This window comes from Strix uralensis, chromosome 4 (assembly GCF_047716275.1).
Source record: "Strix uralensis isolate ZFMK-TIS-50842 chromosome 4, bStrUra1, whole genome shotgun sequence".
Taxonomy (NCBI): Eukaryota; Metazoa; Chordata; class Aves; order Strigiformes; family Strigidae; genus Strix; species Strix uralensis.
Genome location: NC_133975.1, coordinates 53,685,036 through 53,705,985, shown reverse-complemented (window position 1 = coordinate 53,705,985; position 20,950 = coordinate 53,685,036). Strand labels below are relative to the sequence as shown.

General features: G+C 39.8%; 1 protein-coding gene across 1 annotated transcript in view; it reads right to left on the bottom strand.

Moving 5' to 3' along the window:
- The window catches only part of LOC141942790 (melanopsin-like), a 38,606-nt gene extending 17,894 nt beyond the window's left edge, over positions 1-20,712 (bottom strand). Inside the window, exons 1-7 of the mRNA XM_074866760.1 lie at positions 20,427-20,712; positions 8,537-8,679; positions 6,105-6,238; positions 4,393-4,596; positions 3,794-3,965; positions 1,834-1,989; positions 612-719 (exon numbers count right to left, since the gene is read on the bottom strand). Of these exons, the coding sequence (XP_074722861.1) occupies positions 612-719; positions 1,834-1,989; positions 3,794-3,965; positions 4,393-4,596; positions 6,105-6,238; positions 8,537-8,679; positions 20,427-20,465 (956 nt within the window). The 5' untranslated portion in view covers positions 20,466-20,712. The remainder of the gene's footprint in view (positions 1-611; positions 720-1,833; positions 1,990-3,793; positions 3,966-4,392; positions 4,597-6,104; positions 6,239-8,536; positions 8,680-20,426) is intronic.
- Between the last annotated feature and the right edge of the window lie 238 nt (positions 20,713-20,950).

Sequence of the window (20,950 nt, the reverse complement as noted above, 5' to 3'; positions counted from 1 at the left end):
GGTAAAGAATGGAAAGTCTTTTCCCTGAAAAAACTAGATGAAACAAATATGAAAACAGCCTTCAGAAGAGACTTATTTCCACAAAGGAGAATATTTCAGAAATGTCTGCTTTATTTTTGAAGGTAAATACTTGTTGACGAAAGTTAGCAAGCCTGCTACTGAAAAAAACCAGTATTTTCAGCATATTTGGAAAACTTTCTCATCTGCAGGGAGCTCTGTTTGGATTACTGGCTTCCTACAGCTCTCATTTGGCACAGAACTTCTATGAAAATGCTCTTTGATTCTTACAGAGCTTCTCCCAAAGTCCAGCAACTTGTTCGCATTAGTACTGAAGTTGGTGTAAAGACTTAAGTCCTTCAGAAAACCAAACTTCGAATATATGCATATCTAGCTTCTTCTGTTGGCCACCCTGAGGCCATGTCTGGAGCTCCATGTGCATTCTGCGCTGCCCATGTCCCAGGTGGACATGGTGCAGGGTCTGACCACCTAGATCCCATCATGGGGTGGTCAGGGCACCACATGGGGTGAGGCTGAGTGAATGAGAGTAGTTCCTTTATTGTAAAAAACCACATGCATGTACAGTTACACACATACCTATATGTTTACTGTACCTGTATCTTGGATGAATTATTGCATATATGATGGGGTTGTAGATTGCAGAAGCTTTGGCAATAACTGCTGGCACAGATTTGGAATATGGTGTTAGGGTGTTGCCTCGACTGAAACAAAGCAGAAGCGTTAGGATTAATACTAAATTACTAAAAAAATGTTATTCTTTTTGACTGTTCTTGTGCTGTGATCTCTTTATAAGAAATACCCCTGTAACATTAATTCATTCAAATGCATTCTCTGCTCAGATGAAAGGCTTGCATTTGACAGCATGCACTTGGTTTTATTCGCTTGGAGAAGATGAAAGACATGCAAGTAATTAGTTATCTATTTGAGGCTGACCAGGAACACAAAGAATCACCTTCCTTGTTTCTACACTAGGCAAAAAAACCCCAACAAAAAACCCCGCCAAAACTACCCCATTGTGACCATCTGGGAAAAGGGAATGGCAATAAAATAGAAAACAGAATCAAACCTAAAAATCTTTCAGCAGCAACATCCATGCTGCACAGTAATGGGTGTCAATGACTCAGGTGCAAACACTGCAGAAGGAAGAGAGGACTGGAAGGGGTTTGAAACCAATATTCTTCTCTTGACTTTAGGCTCCCACAGTCAATCAAGTGTGATCAATGTCCATGCAGGATAAGCACAATTGATATCATAGAATCACAGAACAATTTGGGTTGGAAGGGACCTTTAAGGATTATCTAGTCCAAACTCTCTGCCATGAGCAGGGACATCTTTCACTAGATGAAGTTGCTCAAAGCCCCATCCAACCTGACCTTGACATCAAGAACATGCACTGACAAGACAACAGGTCCCTTTGGAGCAGGAAGTGGTTGGAGGAAGATGGGAGCTCAGGGATGAATATCAGGGAGTAGAACCTCTTTTCCACGTTCTGTCAGAGAATGGAGGAAGCTTCTTGAGAGAACAGGTATTAAGAGAGAAAAGAGGTAACTCCTCCAATTCATACAAAGAAAGTATTATGGGGGACAGGAAACAATGTGTACCAAAAAAAGCAGATAAAAAGTCATAACAATTTTAAAATACATGACAAATAATCCTTCTGGCTCTATTTACAAGGATATAGTGAAGAATGCAGTATCATCTCTAGTGTAATAATTATTTAAAACCCTTTCAAAAGGGAAATCTGCTTCTTGTGGGTGACAGTACTAAATATATTGATATTTCAGAATAACCCATGCTCCCCTGATTTCCACTTACCCTGCCCAGGCAATCAAAGTGACACAAGCATATGGAGACCAGGACAAGACAAACACAATGATGACCACAAAAGCAATTTTTGCCAGTTTCCATTCATTCTTCATGGACTGAGAGAGGTAGGATTTCCGACTGCAGGATCCCAGCTTTTGAACATCTCTGTGAGGGGAAAAAAATATAGATATGTCAAGCAGGAGGGTGAAAAAGTGAGGTGCAACCTTGCTAATACGTTCTCCGCAATATGCAAAATGAAGCAGATTCCATCTTTCCCTGCTCTAACTCTTCTTTTGTCCTCTGATATTTAAAAACTCTGAAAGGTAATTAATGTAGTAAAATGGTCCCAGGCATGCTGTCTGAGATTTGTTTGCCTTTGAGACTGAGCCAGAAGAACCCCTGGGACTACAGGACAGGACTGCTGTGTCCTTATCCTAACACAAGGAGAGTTTCAAGTTGGAAGGGTGAAGAAATTGGAATCCTTTGGCCTCCATTGCTCTCAGAGGCGGAGCAAGCAAAGGCAGAGTTGGATGCACAATTCAAATCTTATGGCTTTTTGTTTTCAAGGGAAGAACAGCTTGCAGAAATTACAGCTCACGAGGTAACATGTGCTGGAATATCCTGACTGCTCTGAGGAACCTGGCCCCAAACAGGGGACAGGGACATTTTTACTTCCCTGCAGATTTATTAACTGGAGAAGAGTATTTTCAGGGGAGAGTACAACAGGCAGTTCTAATATTTTTGCCAAAAAACGTCATAACAGATTCTCTTCTCACATCAGACAAACACCCCACACTATTAAAAAAACAGTTTTATATGGTTTAACATTTTATATAGTTTAGCACAGAAATAACTACTTTTACATATCAGTGTTGTTAAATGAAGATATATTTCAGGCTGCACACCATAATTACTGGTCAGCAGGGTAACAAAGTGCTTCCTGGTACACTGTGAACATACTTGTAAAGTGTATTAGTGAGCAAAAGGCATAGAAAAATCTTGTGGCCACTGTGTTTCATGGGTGTACAAGAGTACAAGACACCATTCTTTTAAGGATGCATTCTTTGCTCCTTCACTTGGTATCAAATATGCATACACAAAGCATAGTAAAAACCAAGACCAAGGCCAAAAAATAGAGTTCAGTAAGAACTTCAATTTAGGCGTACAGCTAAACATGTTTGTAAAAATGGAGTTTAGCTTTGTGAAGCCAAATTACTTCAACAAGTGCCTGCAGATAGGCACAGAGAAAAGCCATCAGAGCTGGTGACAACTGCAGGCAGCAGGAAGGACTCACAACTCCAACTGGTGCTGGATCAGACCAAAGATGAGTCATGTGCTCATTAGGAGAAAAATAACTGTCAGAATGAAGTTACTTTACAGATCTAACACCCTGATGATTTTTTATTTCAAATATAGACCAAGAATTTGAGAAAAAAAAAAGTGTCCTAACAATCATAGCCAGATACTGTGCGTGCAGTTGTGATGCTTGAGTGAACCACAAGGTTTTCTGGGATGCCTGCCTTAAATAAAACTGTCAGAAAACATGAGGACTGTTGTGTTTACAGAGCGGCTCAAAGGCAGATGATGCCCCCATTGCTACATGTTATTTGTCATCCCTTGGGGCTGAAAACTGTTCTGGAATGCACAAGGACCACGTTCCTTGTGTTGCAAATCTGAAATACAAATAATCCAGACTTTCAAGTTTTCTGAGGTACTATTAATTACCACACTCTGGGATAAGATTAGAACCACCAGAGACTTCTTTCCCTACTCCAAAATACATACACCCATTCCAGTTTTCACATTGGCAAAAATACTTCTCCAGTTACAGCTGTTAATGATCTGCCACTTTATTTCCAATTTCAATTCAGATTAATTTTTGATTCAGATTTTTCTGCAGATAAAAAACTTCGGAAAATCTTCTAATACAAGAATATAGAGATTTACATATTTCAGCTACATTGCTTACCTGCCAGTACGTCTTATGGCCAGGAACATAAATAAATAGCAATGGAATATTATTATCAGGGGAATAAAAAACACACAGCAACATAAAATCATGGTGTAACTTCTGTTTGCAGGGGAGTAGGTTACATAGTCCCACGTACAGGATATCATCAAGCCCTCAGGCACATAGGAACCTATGAAATACATAGAATACATTATTCACACATACACCCAAATCTTGTGCCGTTGCTGATCCAACGACTGAGCACTTAAAATAAATCACATACTGTATACATATCTTCAAGAGCTATGCTGGCTGCATTATACATGTGGTCTGAGAATGCAAGTGCACACATGAAGAGCAGGACCTGACTGCCAGACTCTCAGATACACCTGATGCTCCATGTGCAATTTGTTCTGCTCTAATACAACCTGGGGGTAGCGGGGAGGAGGGTATCTGCACTGCAATAGGTGTAGATATACAGTATGACAACAAACCATTAGGTGGATGCTAGGCATCCACTCGAGAACTTATCAAAGAACTCATTTTCTTATACCCCAAGCAAGGCTAAAACAGACCACATAGGGAACGCTAGAAGAGATAAAGAGCAGATGACATACTCCACCCGAAGAGCGGAGCCACGCTCCATCCCAGCGAGTACAGCCACACGATGGCAATGATCTGCATGGTGCGTTTCTTTGAAGTCCACTGTATGGATCGCAGGGGCTTAGTGATCACAAGGTAGCGGTCAACAGAAATAGCTAATAAAGTCATCATAGAGGTTATTCCGAAGAGTGCCCCACAGAAAGCGTACAATTCACACCCTGAAGCAGAAAATGGCAATGTCAGGGACTTTTTAAAAACAGATGCATGTTTTCTCTCAGAGCCTGACATGATAAACCTCCCCTTTTTTTCCTGGCTCAGGATTTCTTCCCCATTAGAAGAATTTTCTTAGCCTCACAATTTCATAGTTATTAAATGTTTATTAGAAAAAACACAAATATTAATAAAATACAAATGTATGTATTTAACAGGCCACTGTGGGCTGCAACTGGGAACCTTTTGTCAATGGAAAACTGCCTCAAAGAAAATCCAATCTAATTAAAGTTACATTTTCCTGGACTGTTGCCCAATATATTGATCTTAACAGGCTGCAGCAGACATCTATCTGCTAATGACAGATGGGTGTTTCAAAAAATTACTTTAGTTTATGTGTCTTAAAAATGTAGAAGTGGTTTAAATTTGATGGCTAAAAGATCAGCTGTAAAACATAGCTCCAGCTCTTATTTTTAATAGCAGCACTTTTTAAAAAACTGACAGTTCTTACATGAAACAGGATTTTTTCCCCTCCTTTCATTCAGGCATTGCGCTAGCAGATGAAAACTTGTAGAGATACACTGTCCCTAATTTGATTCAGAAACCTGCGCTGAATGATCACTAATTTTTTGAGATCTTGCATCACCCCATGTTGTTATAGACAACAGCCCACCAGGAATGGGAGGCAGACAAAATACCAGATTCAGCCTTGAAGCAGACTTCTTCTAAAGTCTTTATAAGTAACCTGCAATATAGGACCAAATCACAATCAACCCAAATCACTTGCTTCATTTATGGCAGCATGATAATTTACACTGATTTTATCTAAGGGTATGAGCAAGACTAAAAACATCCTTGAACTACAGAAGAGGCCCTTCTGTGCTGTTAAATAATACATGGTTTCTGGGCTTGCTCCACCAATACACAACCACTAGGTGCAAATTTTCACCCAGTGATGTGATGAGCAGTACCAAACTGAGCATTAAGCCTTCTGAGGAACTCGCTATACTCACATTTCAGCTATAATTTGAGTTTACAACACCTTTTCTTTCTTGCAGTTGGAAAGAAAGGAGCTTAAATTTCCAGAGTCCTCAACTGACTATCATTATTTAAATCTCTTAATTAAATGTGAGATTCCTAGAAGCATGCTATTGGATATCCACATACATTTCTAAATAAAAATATTAATTGCCTCTTAAACTAATACAGGAAAAAAATATTTATGACTTAAAACTTTTCTATCCATCTTCAGCCATAGCATCTGCCCTTACAAGTTAAAGGGTAACATGATTACATGTTGATGTTGACTCTTTTCTTTCTAAAATAAGTAAGATGAAAAAACCAAACGTGTAACGCAAAACAGATGCCATCATGCTGACTGATGATGTCAAGAACCGGGGTTGTCACTCAAGAGTCTAGTGCTGCTGTCTCCATGGCACAAGCCAAGATTGCTATGGCTAAAATATGCTGCAGACAGTGCAGAGCTGGTGAGGTACGAATTATTGTTGAAAAGTACCTATATCTCCAAGTATCCACTCTCTGTGCAAGCTGTTGACAAAGCACATGGGTGCCTGAGAAGCTGACATCAGGAAGTCACTCACAGCCAAATTCATTATAAAGTAGTTTTGGGGTGTCCTCAGCTTCTTGTTGCTTAAAAACAGGAGAAATACAAGATTTTAAATCGATTAAGTGAATAGTTAACTTCATAATTTTGCTTACTAGCATAAACAAATACTACCCAGGTTGGAATTGGTGGTTACTTACAATCAATCAATTGTTAATCATCAGTCAATTACTGCAGCTACATGTGCAGTCATTTCAAAATTATGACTGACAATAGCAGGGGAGATAAAATGGATTGTTTCTTCAAACTGAGAAATCCAGCTGTCTTGAAAAATATAGATTTGTTCAGAAGAAGAGCCATTCCCTGTAAGTGCAGTAACACTGAATGTGTCCCACACTGCACAAGACCAGGATCTGAAGGTTACAGAGACAAAGGATCTGCTTTTGGTGAATTTTTAAGAGCTGCTAACCTGAGGAGTCACTGCATTACCACTAACTAAATGACCCTTTGCAAAGTGCTACAGTACAATAGAGCATGCACAGAGATTTGAAAAAAAATACTTTTGTTCATATACATCTCATAAGAGAGAACAAAAGCTCTCAGCCACAGATCAACAGGCAACATTAAACACCATCACGAGGAGTGTAAAAGCAGCAGCCAGTCTCCAAGCAAAGTTTATCCAAAGAAAACAAACATGACTTCCATTTTTTTCCCCTCACACCTCACATAGTCTCACTTCTTAAGAATATCTGGAGTTACAACCTCCTCGGAAATCTTCAGCTGGTATTCAAGATTACCCTTGGCTCTGGTTAAGAGGAATAAAGATACTGGTAATATGATAAAGAACCTCTCACTTCTACTTGGGGTTATTTGGTTAAATATGCCCTTGTTGCTCTCATCAACAGAGCAACAGTCCCACTAGGAAAGTTAAATTAATTTGTGACTTCAGCTCACCCAAATCTACCTTAAAACTGGCACTTTTGAGGGTTATACTGAGAAGGTGTAACACTGAACTAGCAGCACCTCAATGTGAACCTCTGTATTGGTCACATGGCAAAGTAAAGAGCTTTGATAGTTAGAATTTGAATTCAGGACTTCTCACAGCATTAGGTACATATATAATACAAAAAGAGATGACCTGGCATGCTCTGTGAGCCATAGAGAGGAAGCAGGATTTTATAAATAGCTTTGTTCTTGCAACCTGAATGCAGTAATTCTCAACAGTTTGAAATAATTGTTTCTTTCCCTCAAACGCCTCTTTCAGTGTATAAAGTTGAACAGCTGAGGCCTTTCTGATGTGCTTTAAAGTATCAGTATTTGCAGCTAACGAATCTGTTTCTCATGCTAATAAAGAAATACTGAAAAAGAAATTGAGAAAGCCATCTCAAATCTGCTGCAATTCCAACAAAATCTTGGGTCTCATAACTGCCTGCAACAACTGGGTGAGAGAGGGTGCAGAGTTCACACCTTCACAGGTGCTCATCTGCCTATGGAGATTTTCCTACTTTGACAATTTAATGCTTTTATTATACCAGCTAAAACAAACAGATTTCAAGAAAAATTGAGAGCTTGCTCTGCATTTCAAAAATCATGAAGGTATCTACAGTTGCAGTGAATCCAATTTCTCCCCTGTCTCATATTAAAGGCCAGTTATTCAGAATAACTAAACTAATTGATTTACCTTAAACATTTAAGAATAGGAACCTAACTCTTGGTTCATAACCCCACTGGTGTTTCTAGCATTGTAAGTCCCCTCTGCATCAACATGCATGATCACAGCAAGCAGTGAGTGAGGAGGATTTTGTGTCCCATCACAGTGTGGGACAGAAGAAGGGTATTTATTTTTTCCACGAGATTTTTGTAGTACCTTTGGCTGTCTATGACAGTGTCAGAAGCCAAGTGAGCACACAAACTGACAGAAATCCTATGATCTGCCTGAAGCAGGGAATACACTGATGGCATGAGCTCATTTCATGTAGCGCATTGGTCCTTCCAGGACATCTGGGCTGCTGGGAAGAATGTCAGTTTTTGTCAGGTTTTTCTGCAAATTCTACAGGGTGAGCAAAGAAGTCTGCAACAGGGACGCTGTGGTTTCTATCATTAAAAGTATTAAACTCTTCTTTAAAGTTTCAATTGGAATTTTTCTATAACAAGGTATTTATTGTCTCATTTTCTTTGATTCCTCAAAACATGAGGAATTTACACTGAGGTTATCAGTCATGTGTGTGGATGGGGGGTGGGGTTGCCTCCCTGCCCCCCCAATTTGTTGCCATCAGCCTTTGCTTGGAGATTTATTCCAAGAGGGAATCAATGCAGAACATCTGCACACAGGCACACATGAACCTCAAGGTCAGTCAGATTAACTGTAAAAGGAATATTTGTACCTGTAAAACGTGTAGAGAACTAGGAGGTTTCCGATGATGCCAATGGAACCAATAATGAGCACACACGTTCCTACCGTGTAAAGAACATGGTCGGGGATCTCTGCCTTGGTTACAGAGTATGGCTGCGTGCCCATGTTCAAACCCTGAATAGAAAACAGAGGAAAAGGAAGGCTTAGCCCATTCAGGACACTTATTCCATTCACTTCCACAGTTTGTGCAAAACAAATACACGCCCCTGAGCAATTTTCACATCACCTGTAATCAAGTTTCCCTCAAGTAGCCTTCATTACTTTAACAGTACATACTTATATTAAAAAAATCCAACAACAACAGGGAAAACAGACTGGAAAAAAAATACTAAGGAAGTTATGATGATGATGTGAAAAAGGCAAAGATGTGCTAGCATAAAACTTGCTCTGGGTAACTGCTGCGCTAGCTCACAGTAGAAACGTCAGTTCAACATGGAATAGTCCATCATAGCTTGGTTTTATTAGGAGCAGTGAAATCAAATCCCACACTTAGAAACATTAAATCCCTCAGGTCTCCCCAAGCTCCCTATCCACTAATTTACAGTGCTGCAAAACCTGGGAATTTCCCATGGAAAAGGTAGAAGACCAGAGGTAAAACACCAGCAGTAGCATCACCTGTGTAAGCACAAAAACATTAAATAGTCTTGACACCTCTTTCACTGCCCTTTATCTCCAACACATGAATAAAACCACACCAACTCTCTATGGTTTTGGGTGTTTTTCTTAAGAAAATTCAGATTTATCACTGGCTAAATTCAGCAGCAGAGCAGCCTACAGCTCATCAGCTCAGCTGTCATTAGCATTATCAACGAGAAGAGTTCTAATTGCCTGATGAAGATTCTTATTTACCAAGTCAAAAGCAGCTAAGCCATGCAGAGCGCTCACACATGTGGTCACATCTGGACAGCTTAGTCAAAGGTATGGCACCGTGTCACAGCAGAGGACCTGTTTTGCATCGCTGCATTTCGCTGCTGTGCAGCAACATGTGGGGTGTGGGACAAGGCTGATTTTGGCCTGCAGGAGAGGAGCTGGGTGAAAGAACAGGTTCAAGCTAATAACTATCACCCCACTGGTAATATTTAAGCACCCATTTGAAAATGGTGAGAACAGCCTTTTTTTTCCCCCTGTTACTAGCTCCTATCTCCCATACTGCTGCTTCTCCTTTCTGCCTTCTATTATTTCTCACCCACCTGTGAAGTGCACATGCTACAGCTCTCTCCTTGTACAAAAGTTCTAGCTGTGGCCATTATCCCCTTAGCTGCGTGATGCCACTGAGGGTACTCCCCAGGGTGGGTTGCTTTCAGTGATAGGAAGTGGCCAGTGAGATGCATAGCACATCCACGTAACAGTGGGTCTGGAGCAGAAACGCTGACAGCAAAGCTCCTGAGGCTGAAGTATGCAGTAAATGGTACAAAAGCTATGGCTTCAAAGCAGAAAGCTGCTTTCAAGCCTTCTCAGTGGTCTGACAGACTCTACCTATAATATGATGACTACCACCAACCTGACACTTCACCAAAGATAACAAAGCTGTAAAACTAGAAAGAAATGAAAGGGAGTGTCTGCTGGTGCTGGCTGCCCTAGGGGTCTGTCACTGCTATCCTCAGTGATTAGGCAGCAAGGAAAAACATCACACTGTGTAGCATTTACCCTTGAAGAAGGTGTGAGAGGTAGTGTAAGAGCGGGCAGTGCATGGGGACGTGGCCATTCGGTAGCACCAGGCACTGATGGCACTGTGTTCTCAGAGCGGGTCTGCCTGGGCAGCATGTCAATTAACCATGTCAAACTCTTTTCCTCTTCCCTCAAACCTAATCTTCTTAGCAACGTTCATGCACTAAATCAGAACCCTGCCTCATTTCTGTCAATGCATACCAAAGAGGCTAAACTGAGGAGAAAGGAAAATGATTCATTTTTTTCTTCCTTTCTAGCTTATCTGTTAGGCATGCTCAGGATTTACCCCTATATAGAGGGTTAATATATAGATATAGTAATTCAGGGCAAGTAGTACTTGCCTGTTGTATGCATTATGCTTTACCATATGGGAATGCACTGTTGCAGAAACTCATTTGAGAAATGGACTCTGAATTTCACACCAAAAGGTGTCTCGCCTTATCTGTGCTGAAGAGAAGCTGACTTGGACATTTTGGACTTGTTTATTCAGTTACGGGTGGTGAGCTGTGTCAAAAGCTGAAAAATGTCTCCTGTGACACATTTGTAAACTCAGATGACAGTTTGCTGGCAATACTGAAAGAAATATAAACTATTGATGCTTACAAAGTGGAATTTGGAAGGCAATATATAATGGGGATTACACAGAGCCTGCAATCTCAGCGAGAAGCTGAGGGATGTTTAGATTACTCAAGCTTTGGAGAAGGGATCTTGCTTTCAGGGGAGCCCATAAAATACCACAGCCACTTTTGCTCTAATGTTAATAGCCGTAAGAACAACTTTAAGATCTGAAAGAAAAAATGGCTACTTATTGACACTGTCACTGTTACCCTGACACAGCAGGATGTGGCAGGGATCCAGCTGTATGAAATGTGGCAAACTGATGAAGACAGAAAACCATTTGTAACACTGTAATTTGGATCTAAGAAGATAAATGTGCGTATCTATGTGTGTGTGTATATATATTTCAACAGAAAACCTCAACCTTGATAAAAAATAAACTAGTGGAAATTTTCTAAATAAACCAGGGTAAAACCAGTACAAACAGCTGCAAGATAATCAAAGAGAATTTATACCTCATTTTACTCACATAATTTATTTCACTAATTTGGCATAATTTCACAATAGAAAACTTTAAGAATAAAGATTTAAATACTCTTAAGGTTCAGAATATAAAATCTACTCTATTGAACAAATGCTGCTTTTCTAATACAGACCTGTTCTTGGTACAGAATAACACCCAACTGGAGACAAACCATCAGTATCATCGAGGCTTTAAGATATTCACAAAATTTAAGCTTTTTCTCTTTTCCTACAGTATCACCTCTGAGAAGCTGGCCTTTTTAGTAGTTTTGATTAACAAGCTAAATACTTGCTAATATAAATATTTTATTGTATGAAGATGAGGACTAGAAATATGAAAAAAAATTCTAAGCTTGGTGACAAGATCTAATGAAAAGCTGTTTTTTTGCAGATATTCTCAAAAGCTGTTACCACTCTATGCATTTTTGGGTACTTTTAGTTTCTCCCGAGTAATAAGAATAAAATTAAACTATCAGAGAATATTCCAAGTTGCTGTGACTGTTTCCAACACAAGAAAACCTAAATAATTATTACAAATCTTTCCAGGTGACTTGCTAAGCAGGACAGCAGCTAAGTACAGCAGGTTGTGTTTGCTATAGTCACTGTTGTGTCTCACCAGTTATGTCTATATTATCTTCTCTTAGCACCAAAATGATGTATGGTCAATAACAGCTGGCATGAATCAGCAAAAAATCAGTTTATACTAGTGGAAGGGTCCTGCCTTTAAGACTTAGCAAAGTACGGATTTTGGATCCGTCTCATGCCACTGCTCTCTAACTGCTGGAGTACACTGTGCAGTTATACTTCAGGCTGTTCATTTTCATTTTATTGACAGTGGACTTAGACTCCTTGAGAATGCAATCGGAAAACTTACAAAGTTAAAAGATGTACTGTGAGATGCTCCTCCAGCTTCAGCTGTTTCACACTGCCATGGTAATGCACGGCTGCCCTGGATTCAGCACATCTAAATAAATTGTGTTTATGGGTGCTCATTATCATCGCAGTCACGTGATGTAGAATGAAAAGCCTGTTCTGTATAAACCACAGTCTTGCCCCTTCTCTTTAATCATGTGATTTAATGTAAAGATAATGAAGGAAGGCATTACATTTTATTCAACCAATATATTGAATCTTTAATGGGTGAAGCAAGTTTTCAAGGGCTCATGTGAGATGGTTCACCTGTCCATTTTCCTCCCAGGCTGGCTTTGTCTCGCTTGATTTGTGATCCTGGGACAGAATCCCAAGCACTCTGATGAAGGCACATCCATTTCCTAAGTGAAGATTTTAAAGACACTGTCCTGCATTACCTGATTGTTTCACTCAAAAATAGAAATGTAAACAAGCAGCCCATGAAGATGCCAGTAACCGCAGCAGGGCCAGCTTCTAGCATACTTGCCTATCCTGTACTTGCTTTGTTTGGTTCCTTCTAAATTAATGCTACAATCACTTGTGTTTTGACTCTATGAGATGTTGGACCTGACAACTCGCATAAAACATGATGTGGCTTTACCCTTATATGTGATGTGACTACAACATCAAAATGCTGTCACCTACGTGGCTGCTTGGAGGTCTTTCCTGGCAGGGTAACTAACAGATCTGCAGGCAAATGGAGGATAAATAATTAACAGCTGCCCCTCAACTAGCTGGCAAAGGAAGCAGGCACCAGATATAAAAATAAATTTGGTCTATTTCTCCCAAAATAAAGATGGAAAACTTAACAGATGAGAAAAGTTATTCTATGAAAGCTTTTGTAATTTGATTTTTAGTGATAAAATGATGTCCAAATAATTTGAGCCATCTGTTTCTGCTTTCCAGCTGGTAAGGGTAATAAAGATTGCAATGCAGAAGATAAAAAATTGTGGTTAAAAAAGACAAAGGCAGGTCTGCTTTGATGGGTAGGGGGAGAAACTAATGGATTTAATTCAGAAATGGTGGTATGATTTGCATTAGATGCATATAAGAGCATCTGAAGCTTTATTTATGCTCTGATTCTGGTCATGGATGCAAGCTCATCATGGGGAAATCATTTACACTGAAATGAGCTTAAGTAAGGGCTTGCTTACATGGGGGATTAATGTGCACTAACAGGGAGTGAATTAACAGCATAGCAGCCTCCCTGTGCTGACCTGCTACATGGATTCACATCATAGAAGTTTGATTTTACTGTACAAAAAACTTAAGTCTATACAGTTACACTTGGAAATTTTAAAGAAAAATAGTCAACAGTACTTAGGTATAATGAGATAGGAGCAATCCATGTGTGCAAGCTACCAGGCAGTACTTGCCAAGTTCCTTGTAATTTCACTGATGGTCAATGTAAGAGGTAATTTCAGTATAAAGTACCATCTGGTTTGAAATGATGACAAAATTTCAGGCTTAATGAATATCTTGTATGTAGGAGCTTTTTAATCATCAAACAGAAGACTGTTGCTATGTGGTGACTACAGTAGAGCTAGCGATGGTCATATATTTTTCAAAATATAATGTATTTAGAGTGAATACTTGTGGAAAATATTATTAGTAGCTATGGGTATTAAAAAACAAAACCAAAAAAAACAGCCTTGCTTGTTCTGGTTAACAGTACTGCATTACAGCACCACACAGTAAGTACAGATTAATTCAGTCCTCAGAAAGTCAAATCAAACCTCAGAAAGTCAAATCATCCACATGTGGAAAAGTTACTTTTCTTATCAGACTCCAGGCAACACTTTTCTTCCACAGCTCATTCCAATCACTTCACATGCCAAAGCCAGGACCACTCAAACACATATTTATAGCGTGCATTTAATCAAGACAACAATTGGTTTAGTGAATAGAACAGTGAATTTGAATCAGTTCATCCAAAAATGACAAACAAGAACAGAAACTGTCAGTGCTGTGTACAATAGGACAAATAGCAAAGGCAGCCAGGTACCAAAGCCAGGCATCTGCTCCAGACCTAGGTGGGTATTTATCCAGACTGATGTCATAAATTTGCAGAAAAACCTTGAGCATTTTTTTCTATAATAAAATATGCATCTAGTTAACTCAATTCCAGCAGATGTTTCTGGGCTGTTATGGAAATGAACAGCCAGTGGGAAAAAAGCATTTAATATTTGACTTCAAGACTCTTTTGGGGTTTGCATCCTTAAGATCCATGTTTAGCACAGCCCCTGCTTTGAGAAAATGCTTTCTTTCAGGCCCTTTATATCTGTGCTTAACCTTTTTTTCATAGTTGCAAACAATCTAATGGCACATGGGGGGGGGGGGGGGGGGGAGTGGTAGAAAAATGAAACCATCAAAACCTGATCAAGTTCTCAGTATCATGAGAATAAACCAGTTAGATACTCAACAAGGTAGGCAAACTCAGATGTCTACATATCCAGCCTTATGAGTCAATGTAAGCCAGGGGTATTAATAATTCATATGTTTTATAATTAATAAGGCATGATATAAAAATGATTCACATGAGACCAGTACAGCAATCAGAAGTAAACAATAAAAGTGAAAATTAGTTTTAATATCTGCTTGTTACAAAGCTCTCTAAGAGGATATTTTCATCTCTCTGGAGACTGACTAAAAGAACCTTAAAATGTAAAGTCTGTTCTTGAAAGCACATGGACATTGCTTTCTATGTACATCCCCAGCCACACCACTGAAATCGGTGATAAAAGACACATTTGCTCCTCTGAGTACAAAAAACAAGAAAAAAAGAAAACAACAATAAAAAATCAGCCCAGCTGGAAAACAAGCTGGCTTGTGTTCCAGCTCGAGCACTATCTGCACCACTTGGGCAGGGGGCAGCAAACGTGATGCCTTACTCAAAGTTTTGCACGTTATTCTACTGAGCATGCCTGCACAACCCAGCCTTGGGAGGAACACTGTGTTACGCACTCCCTTGTTTTTGTGGGGAAGAACTGGCAAGTAACTAGCACATTTTTTTCCCTGCCTTAATCCAAATTACTATAATCAAACCTTGAGGCAATGGAATTTTATTCCAAGACCTGAAAGTTTTAAAGCAAGATACCAAAGGCATGTTTTCTGAGGGTAGTCCTGGTGTATTTGTATAATCAAGACAGGTAGCATTAACCAGGTCTTCACAATATTTTCTTCCACAGAAATTTCATGTTCTATTTAAACACATCCAAAGCTGACCTGAGAGCACAAAACCTGAAAGAACCAAATTCAACCATGACCTAAGAGTTTTTGAAAAACAAATAAAAAGCCCACTACCAGAAGCTGTTAATTGTGTTGAGGGCTCAGTCCATCTTCCCCTTCTCATCTCTCACAGGCTTGCATGCCAGCACAGCCAGTTCTTTAATGTGACCCCCAAGACACTCACCATATTGTCCCCTTGACACAAATGCCTTCGAAATTATCTGATGCTATGTCCAAATGCACCATAAATTTCAACACAAGCTATGCATGCTTAGGCAGGCAGCACGCTGAACAAATCTAATCAATGCTAACATTGCATCAAAACTAGCTGGACTATTACAGTTCAGTGCATATTTGTTTGGCCATGAGGGAACGGATGACTGTTAGCACAGTGCAACAACAAAGCAGTAGGCAGAAATATCAGGATATATTTTTTAGAGCATTATACCATGTTAAAGAAAATAATGCGTAGTCAGAACATGATATTGGAGTTATTTTCTTCAATATAAGAAATTTTGCAGTCTTGAGGGAGAGATCATTTATACACTACAGCAAATATTTTTTATCTTATTATGCATCATACTTTCATAGGTTATTTTTCTCCCTCTGAGCATCTTACTGCTAACTGCAGCTCTTTAATTATCACACAAAGTTCACTTAAAAAAAGAAATCCCTTTATTCTATGTTTGCCACTCAGTGGTGAGAGTACTCTGAACTCACTGGCGCTGTAACCCTTTGGCATAACATGGCCTCTTCACCTGAGCTGCTCTCCCCTCTATGCCTCCTTTGAGCTCCTGTAGCTTGTCCTGTTCCATTTTACTTATCCCAGGCTGCTAGATGACTGCTGCTCCCATTTCACCAGCCATGGATGCCTCCAACCAGGATGCTCCTGCTCCAGCCTGCCCTCCAGCCTGCCCTCAGAAGCAATGTCATGGGTTGCCACTGTTTGCTGATGGCAATGCGGTGCCACAGCACCCATCGCCTGCCCGAATCAAGCCCTCTCCCACTCCTGTGGCTTCAGGCTGAGCAGCAGCCAGTGTGACTGCCAGGTGTTGCTCACGTTACTGGTTTTAACAGGAACACACGAAGAAATGTCTTTGCCTGCCCATAAATGTTGGTTCCACATTTTAAAATGCTGGTCTCTGCCAGTGGATATAACATCCTGCCCTGAGGATTCAAAGAGCTTGAACATATGCTCTGGCTTCTGGACAGCTGAACTTTTATTTCAAAGAAAGGAATATTTTCATCCTTACTGTTGATAACAGAGCGAATCCTTCACCAGCCACCTCTGGCTTTATGCATCTCATCTAGATGTTAGTAGTCTTTTCATTGCACTGTTCTGCTTCTTGGGGAGACCCACTCAGATGCTGCCAGAAGATCTGTGTGCGAAAACTGCTCTGAGAAGTGACCCCTGCATTTTAAATAGCTCCCATGAAAACAGGTGTTTATTTTTAAGGACTGTGAAAAAAAAAAAATCATAAGCTGACATCAGCTTTTCAGAGGGTCATTACAAAATGAAAACACAACCTAATAAACCAGTTAAGGCAAGATGTTAATAACTTATACTAATCCTATATAGTCTTTCTAATGTTACTTTTAAAAATATGTATATTGTGTATATGTATATATATACATATGTATACATGTAATTCTCTGATCTGTATTTTTTCTGTTCTGTCACCTGTGATGAAATGTGGTGAATGAGGAAGGAAGCACAATGATAATAGTAGAAATACACTTCCTCTGTTAACTACATTTCAGTGATGCTTTATTTACAATTTTTACTAGCTGAGCGTAAAGAACTGCAGTTTTACCAAAGAATCTATCTTACTCCCTACATTTCCTTATTTATAAACTAACAGATTTTTCTTCTGCAGGAAATATTCTTAACTGAAGGCCTGAAACTGAAACCAGAAACATTCTTCACCAACTAGGGTAATTTCCATATTTCAACAAGAAATTTTGGTCATGGGTGGTAGGGTGAGGGTGGAGGGCAATTTAAAGCAACCCCACAGCTTCTTGATGCTGTTTGCATCATTCCATCATGTAAATTTAGGAACACGAAAACTGCTAAAAGTAGTCAGATCAGAGGCCCACCAACTCCCATATCTTACACCTGACAGTGGCAACAGATGCTTTTGGGGAAGAACATGGGAAAGACAGCAAGTGCATGTTCTCAGTCTGTTAACTTCAAGCATATTTGTGATAATTAGTATGAACACTGTAGCATTCAGTTTCTGTTTAGATCAAAGAAATGTCTAATCACTCTAAAATGAGGATTATTGCCATGTAATATCTGCTTGCTTCAGTTTAAAATCCGTCTATGCATGGAAGGGGGGTATGCAGAAGGCAGAGCCAGACTCTTCCCAGAGGTACCCAGTGAACAGACGAGAGGCAACAGACTCAAGTTGCAGCAGGCAAAGTTTTCAATGAGACTGCTGAAGCACAGAAACAGGGGCCCAGAGAGGCTGCACAATCTTCATCCATAGAGAATTTCAAAATGTTGAAGTTACCCCTACTTGGAGCAGGAGATGGGTCTTGATGACCACCCTTCCAACCTAAAGTACTCCATGATGCTGGAAATAAAACCCTCCAAAGCATACAGTTAAAAAACATGGGTCTAAGCCATAAGTAAAATGAAGTATTATTTCAGTTATTTGAGGACAGGTGTGCTGTCTCAGTAAACTGAAAATCTTCCTACCTACCTTCTTTTACTTTCACAAGGAACTGGGGACAGACAACAAAAAACAAATGAACCTATATGCATGTTTTGCACCCAGATGCTGTAGACTAACTTCAGTAGATAATCTATACAGGGACCATATTTCTTGGATAGGAAGGCTGCAATAAGTGCTCCACTTCATTTGTAACAGTTTTTCCTACTGTGGCTTTAAGTCCTGCATGAAAAGACATATTTCCAGAGGTTTTTAGGCACTTCACACCTATTGATTGCACTGGTGGCAATACATCTACTCTTCTGTGTTGCTGAAAATACTCCTTGGTGTTTATCCTCACTGTTAGATGCCTCAGTATTATGAAAATCTGGCTTTGGATTATTTTATGATTAATTTTAGAGAATTTAACAGGATCTCTGATACACTGCATAGTCCAATGGCCTGTGCATTTTAGTCTGACAGATTCCCACTAGATACTCTAAATACTCTGTTTAGAACAAAGCACCTAGCCACCACAAGTAATGGAGATAATGGAGATAACTGGAAAGAGAAGAAATTGTCAGGTGAGATGTATTCAAGATGACCCATCTCTGCAGTGAAAGGCAAATATTTATTGCCAAATGAAAGCATTTGGCAGTAGCGCAACCTCCCTTAACTCTCAAAGAGAAAAACAAACTCTCATCCAGGAAGGAGATAATTGCTTTTCTAGTCTCCTGGAGGGCGAAGCACTTATGAATTCCTTGCAGATTTAGGATGGCTAAAGGAACAAATAGACCAATGTCCAAGCAAAGTTGAAACTGGCAACTCCATTTATGATTAGCAAGCTACTGCAGTACTGAAGACTTATTTCAGAGAAAGATTGAAGCAGCACTGACAAACTAATAAGGAACTGCAATATGGGCATAGAGAGAAATTACAGCAATCAAAAGACTCCCAGATTTATACAATGCTAAAATAATGGAACGTGCTTTGATACATTTGGTGGGAATAGATGTGTATATTAAAGTTAACTTCTGTAGCTCTCAGAAAACTTAATTATTTCATGGCAGTGCTCATCTTGGAGGAAGAAACAGTTTCTCACACAAAAGCAAGTGCCTTTACTTTGATCTGGAGAAGCATCAAGACAACTTTGATATAGCAGTGAAGGAGCTTTATCGTTTCCCTCTGCTGTGTGCAGCACACTGAAAATAAAGATGATGTAGTTGGTTTAATGTGGTCTCTTGTTTTAATTCTGCAGACCACTTTTCAAGACTAAATGAAAGGTAACAAAAGTTTTAGCACATTTTATTAGGAAATGTCATCTTCTTCTCACCCTCACAATAATCTCCAGATATGGGGTGCATTTGAAGCAAGTTCTACATTGCCTTGCAACATCAGCTTGGAACAGCAATGAACTACGAGAAAAGAAAATCTCAGCACAAGGCGGCTTCCTTTTCTGAGTTAAAGTACCAGTTTACAAAAAGAGAAGCCCACAAGCAGGTTAAGTTCAAATCTGGTTTTACTGTGTCAAGTCAGAAAGCCTCAGCCTCAGGGAGTCCCCACAAGTTTTTTCTGCAGAGCCCTACCTCTCACCTCAGACAAAAACAAGCCCTTTCTGAACCTTTGTTTTTAAAAAGCATATAAGCAAGCCAGCAAAGTAATATGCACAGAGAATCTCACAAAACAAACAAAAGTAAGTCTAACAAAACACTGTGTGTGTCTCAAGTCATGTTCATAACTAGATTTAAGCCCACATCGAACTTTTTTCAGTGCACCCAACTCCAGCAAAGCATCGCACTAAAGAGCATCTCTCCAAAGAAAAACAGGTGAAGGGACAATCTGCTCACAACAGCTGTGAGGGTAAGGGAAATACTCATTTAAGATTTCTCCACAAGAAAAGAGCCCATTGAAAACAAATAGTTACTGTTAATTGCAAACTTGTATTGGACTTTACAGTAGTTTATTGCTGTTAGCTTTGTTATGATCAAATGGTAAACGCTGAGGTAATAATGGAGTTGGAAAGAAATTTCACAACACTTCTACAGTCATTATGGCTGAATACAAAATAATTCTATTATAAACTGAGCTAATGATGGAGTTGAAAAGCAATTTCACAGAATTTGTACAGTCATTATGGCTGAATACAAAATAATTCTATTATAAATGGATTACCTAAGGGTCTTGAAGCACCATCAGACTGCTGCCTCATGCAGTGTTGAGGAGGGACTGCAAATACTGCAGATCTTGCAGCCAGTCCTCCAGTATTTGGGACAACCTGCCTTCCCTCATCAGCTGCTTTAGGAGCAACTTACTGGCACTTACCTGCAGCAGTGCCACTCGAGTTTTCCAAAGCACCAGCATTAATCCAGGGGCTCCCTAGTGCTCTTGGTGTCACTGCTAATGCTCATCTTCTGTACAGTGGTCTACTGCAACGCCAAGTCTTCTGGTCTGCATCCTCCATTAAACTCAGCAGCCTCTCGCAGTGCTCTGTCAGTCTGCACAGCAAACATCAGAAAGGTCTGTCTGCCTATTTCTTGGGCTTTCTGCTAGGGTATGTTTCAACTTTGCAAATGCTGTCAAACAAAGCAGCTGATACCATTCCCTGGGTCTGCTCTCAGCAGGAGAGTGGGTGACTCCAAGCTCGGACCTCACTGCAACAGGCTGCCCCAGAGGCATATATAGTGATCCAGCTGCACAGCAGCCCAACTCCACATACTCGGATCATGCCATGCATTCTGCATGCGTCACATCACATGTTGAACTACTGACTACCATCCAGTATCAGGCATTTCTGACTGGTTAGTTATCTACTTGCTAAGAATGCTCTCAAGTACAAGTATCTACCA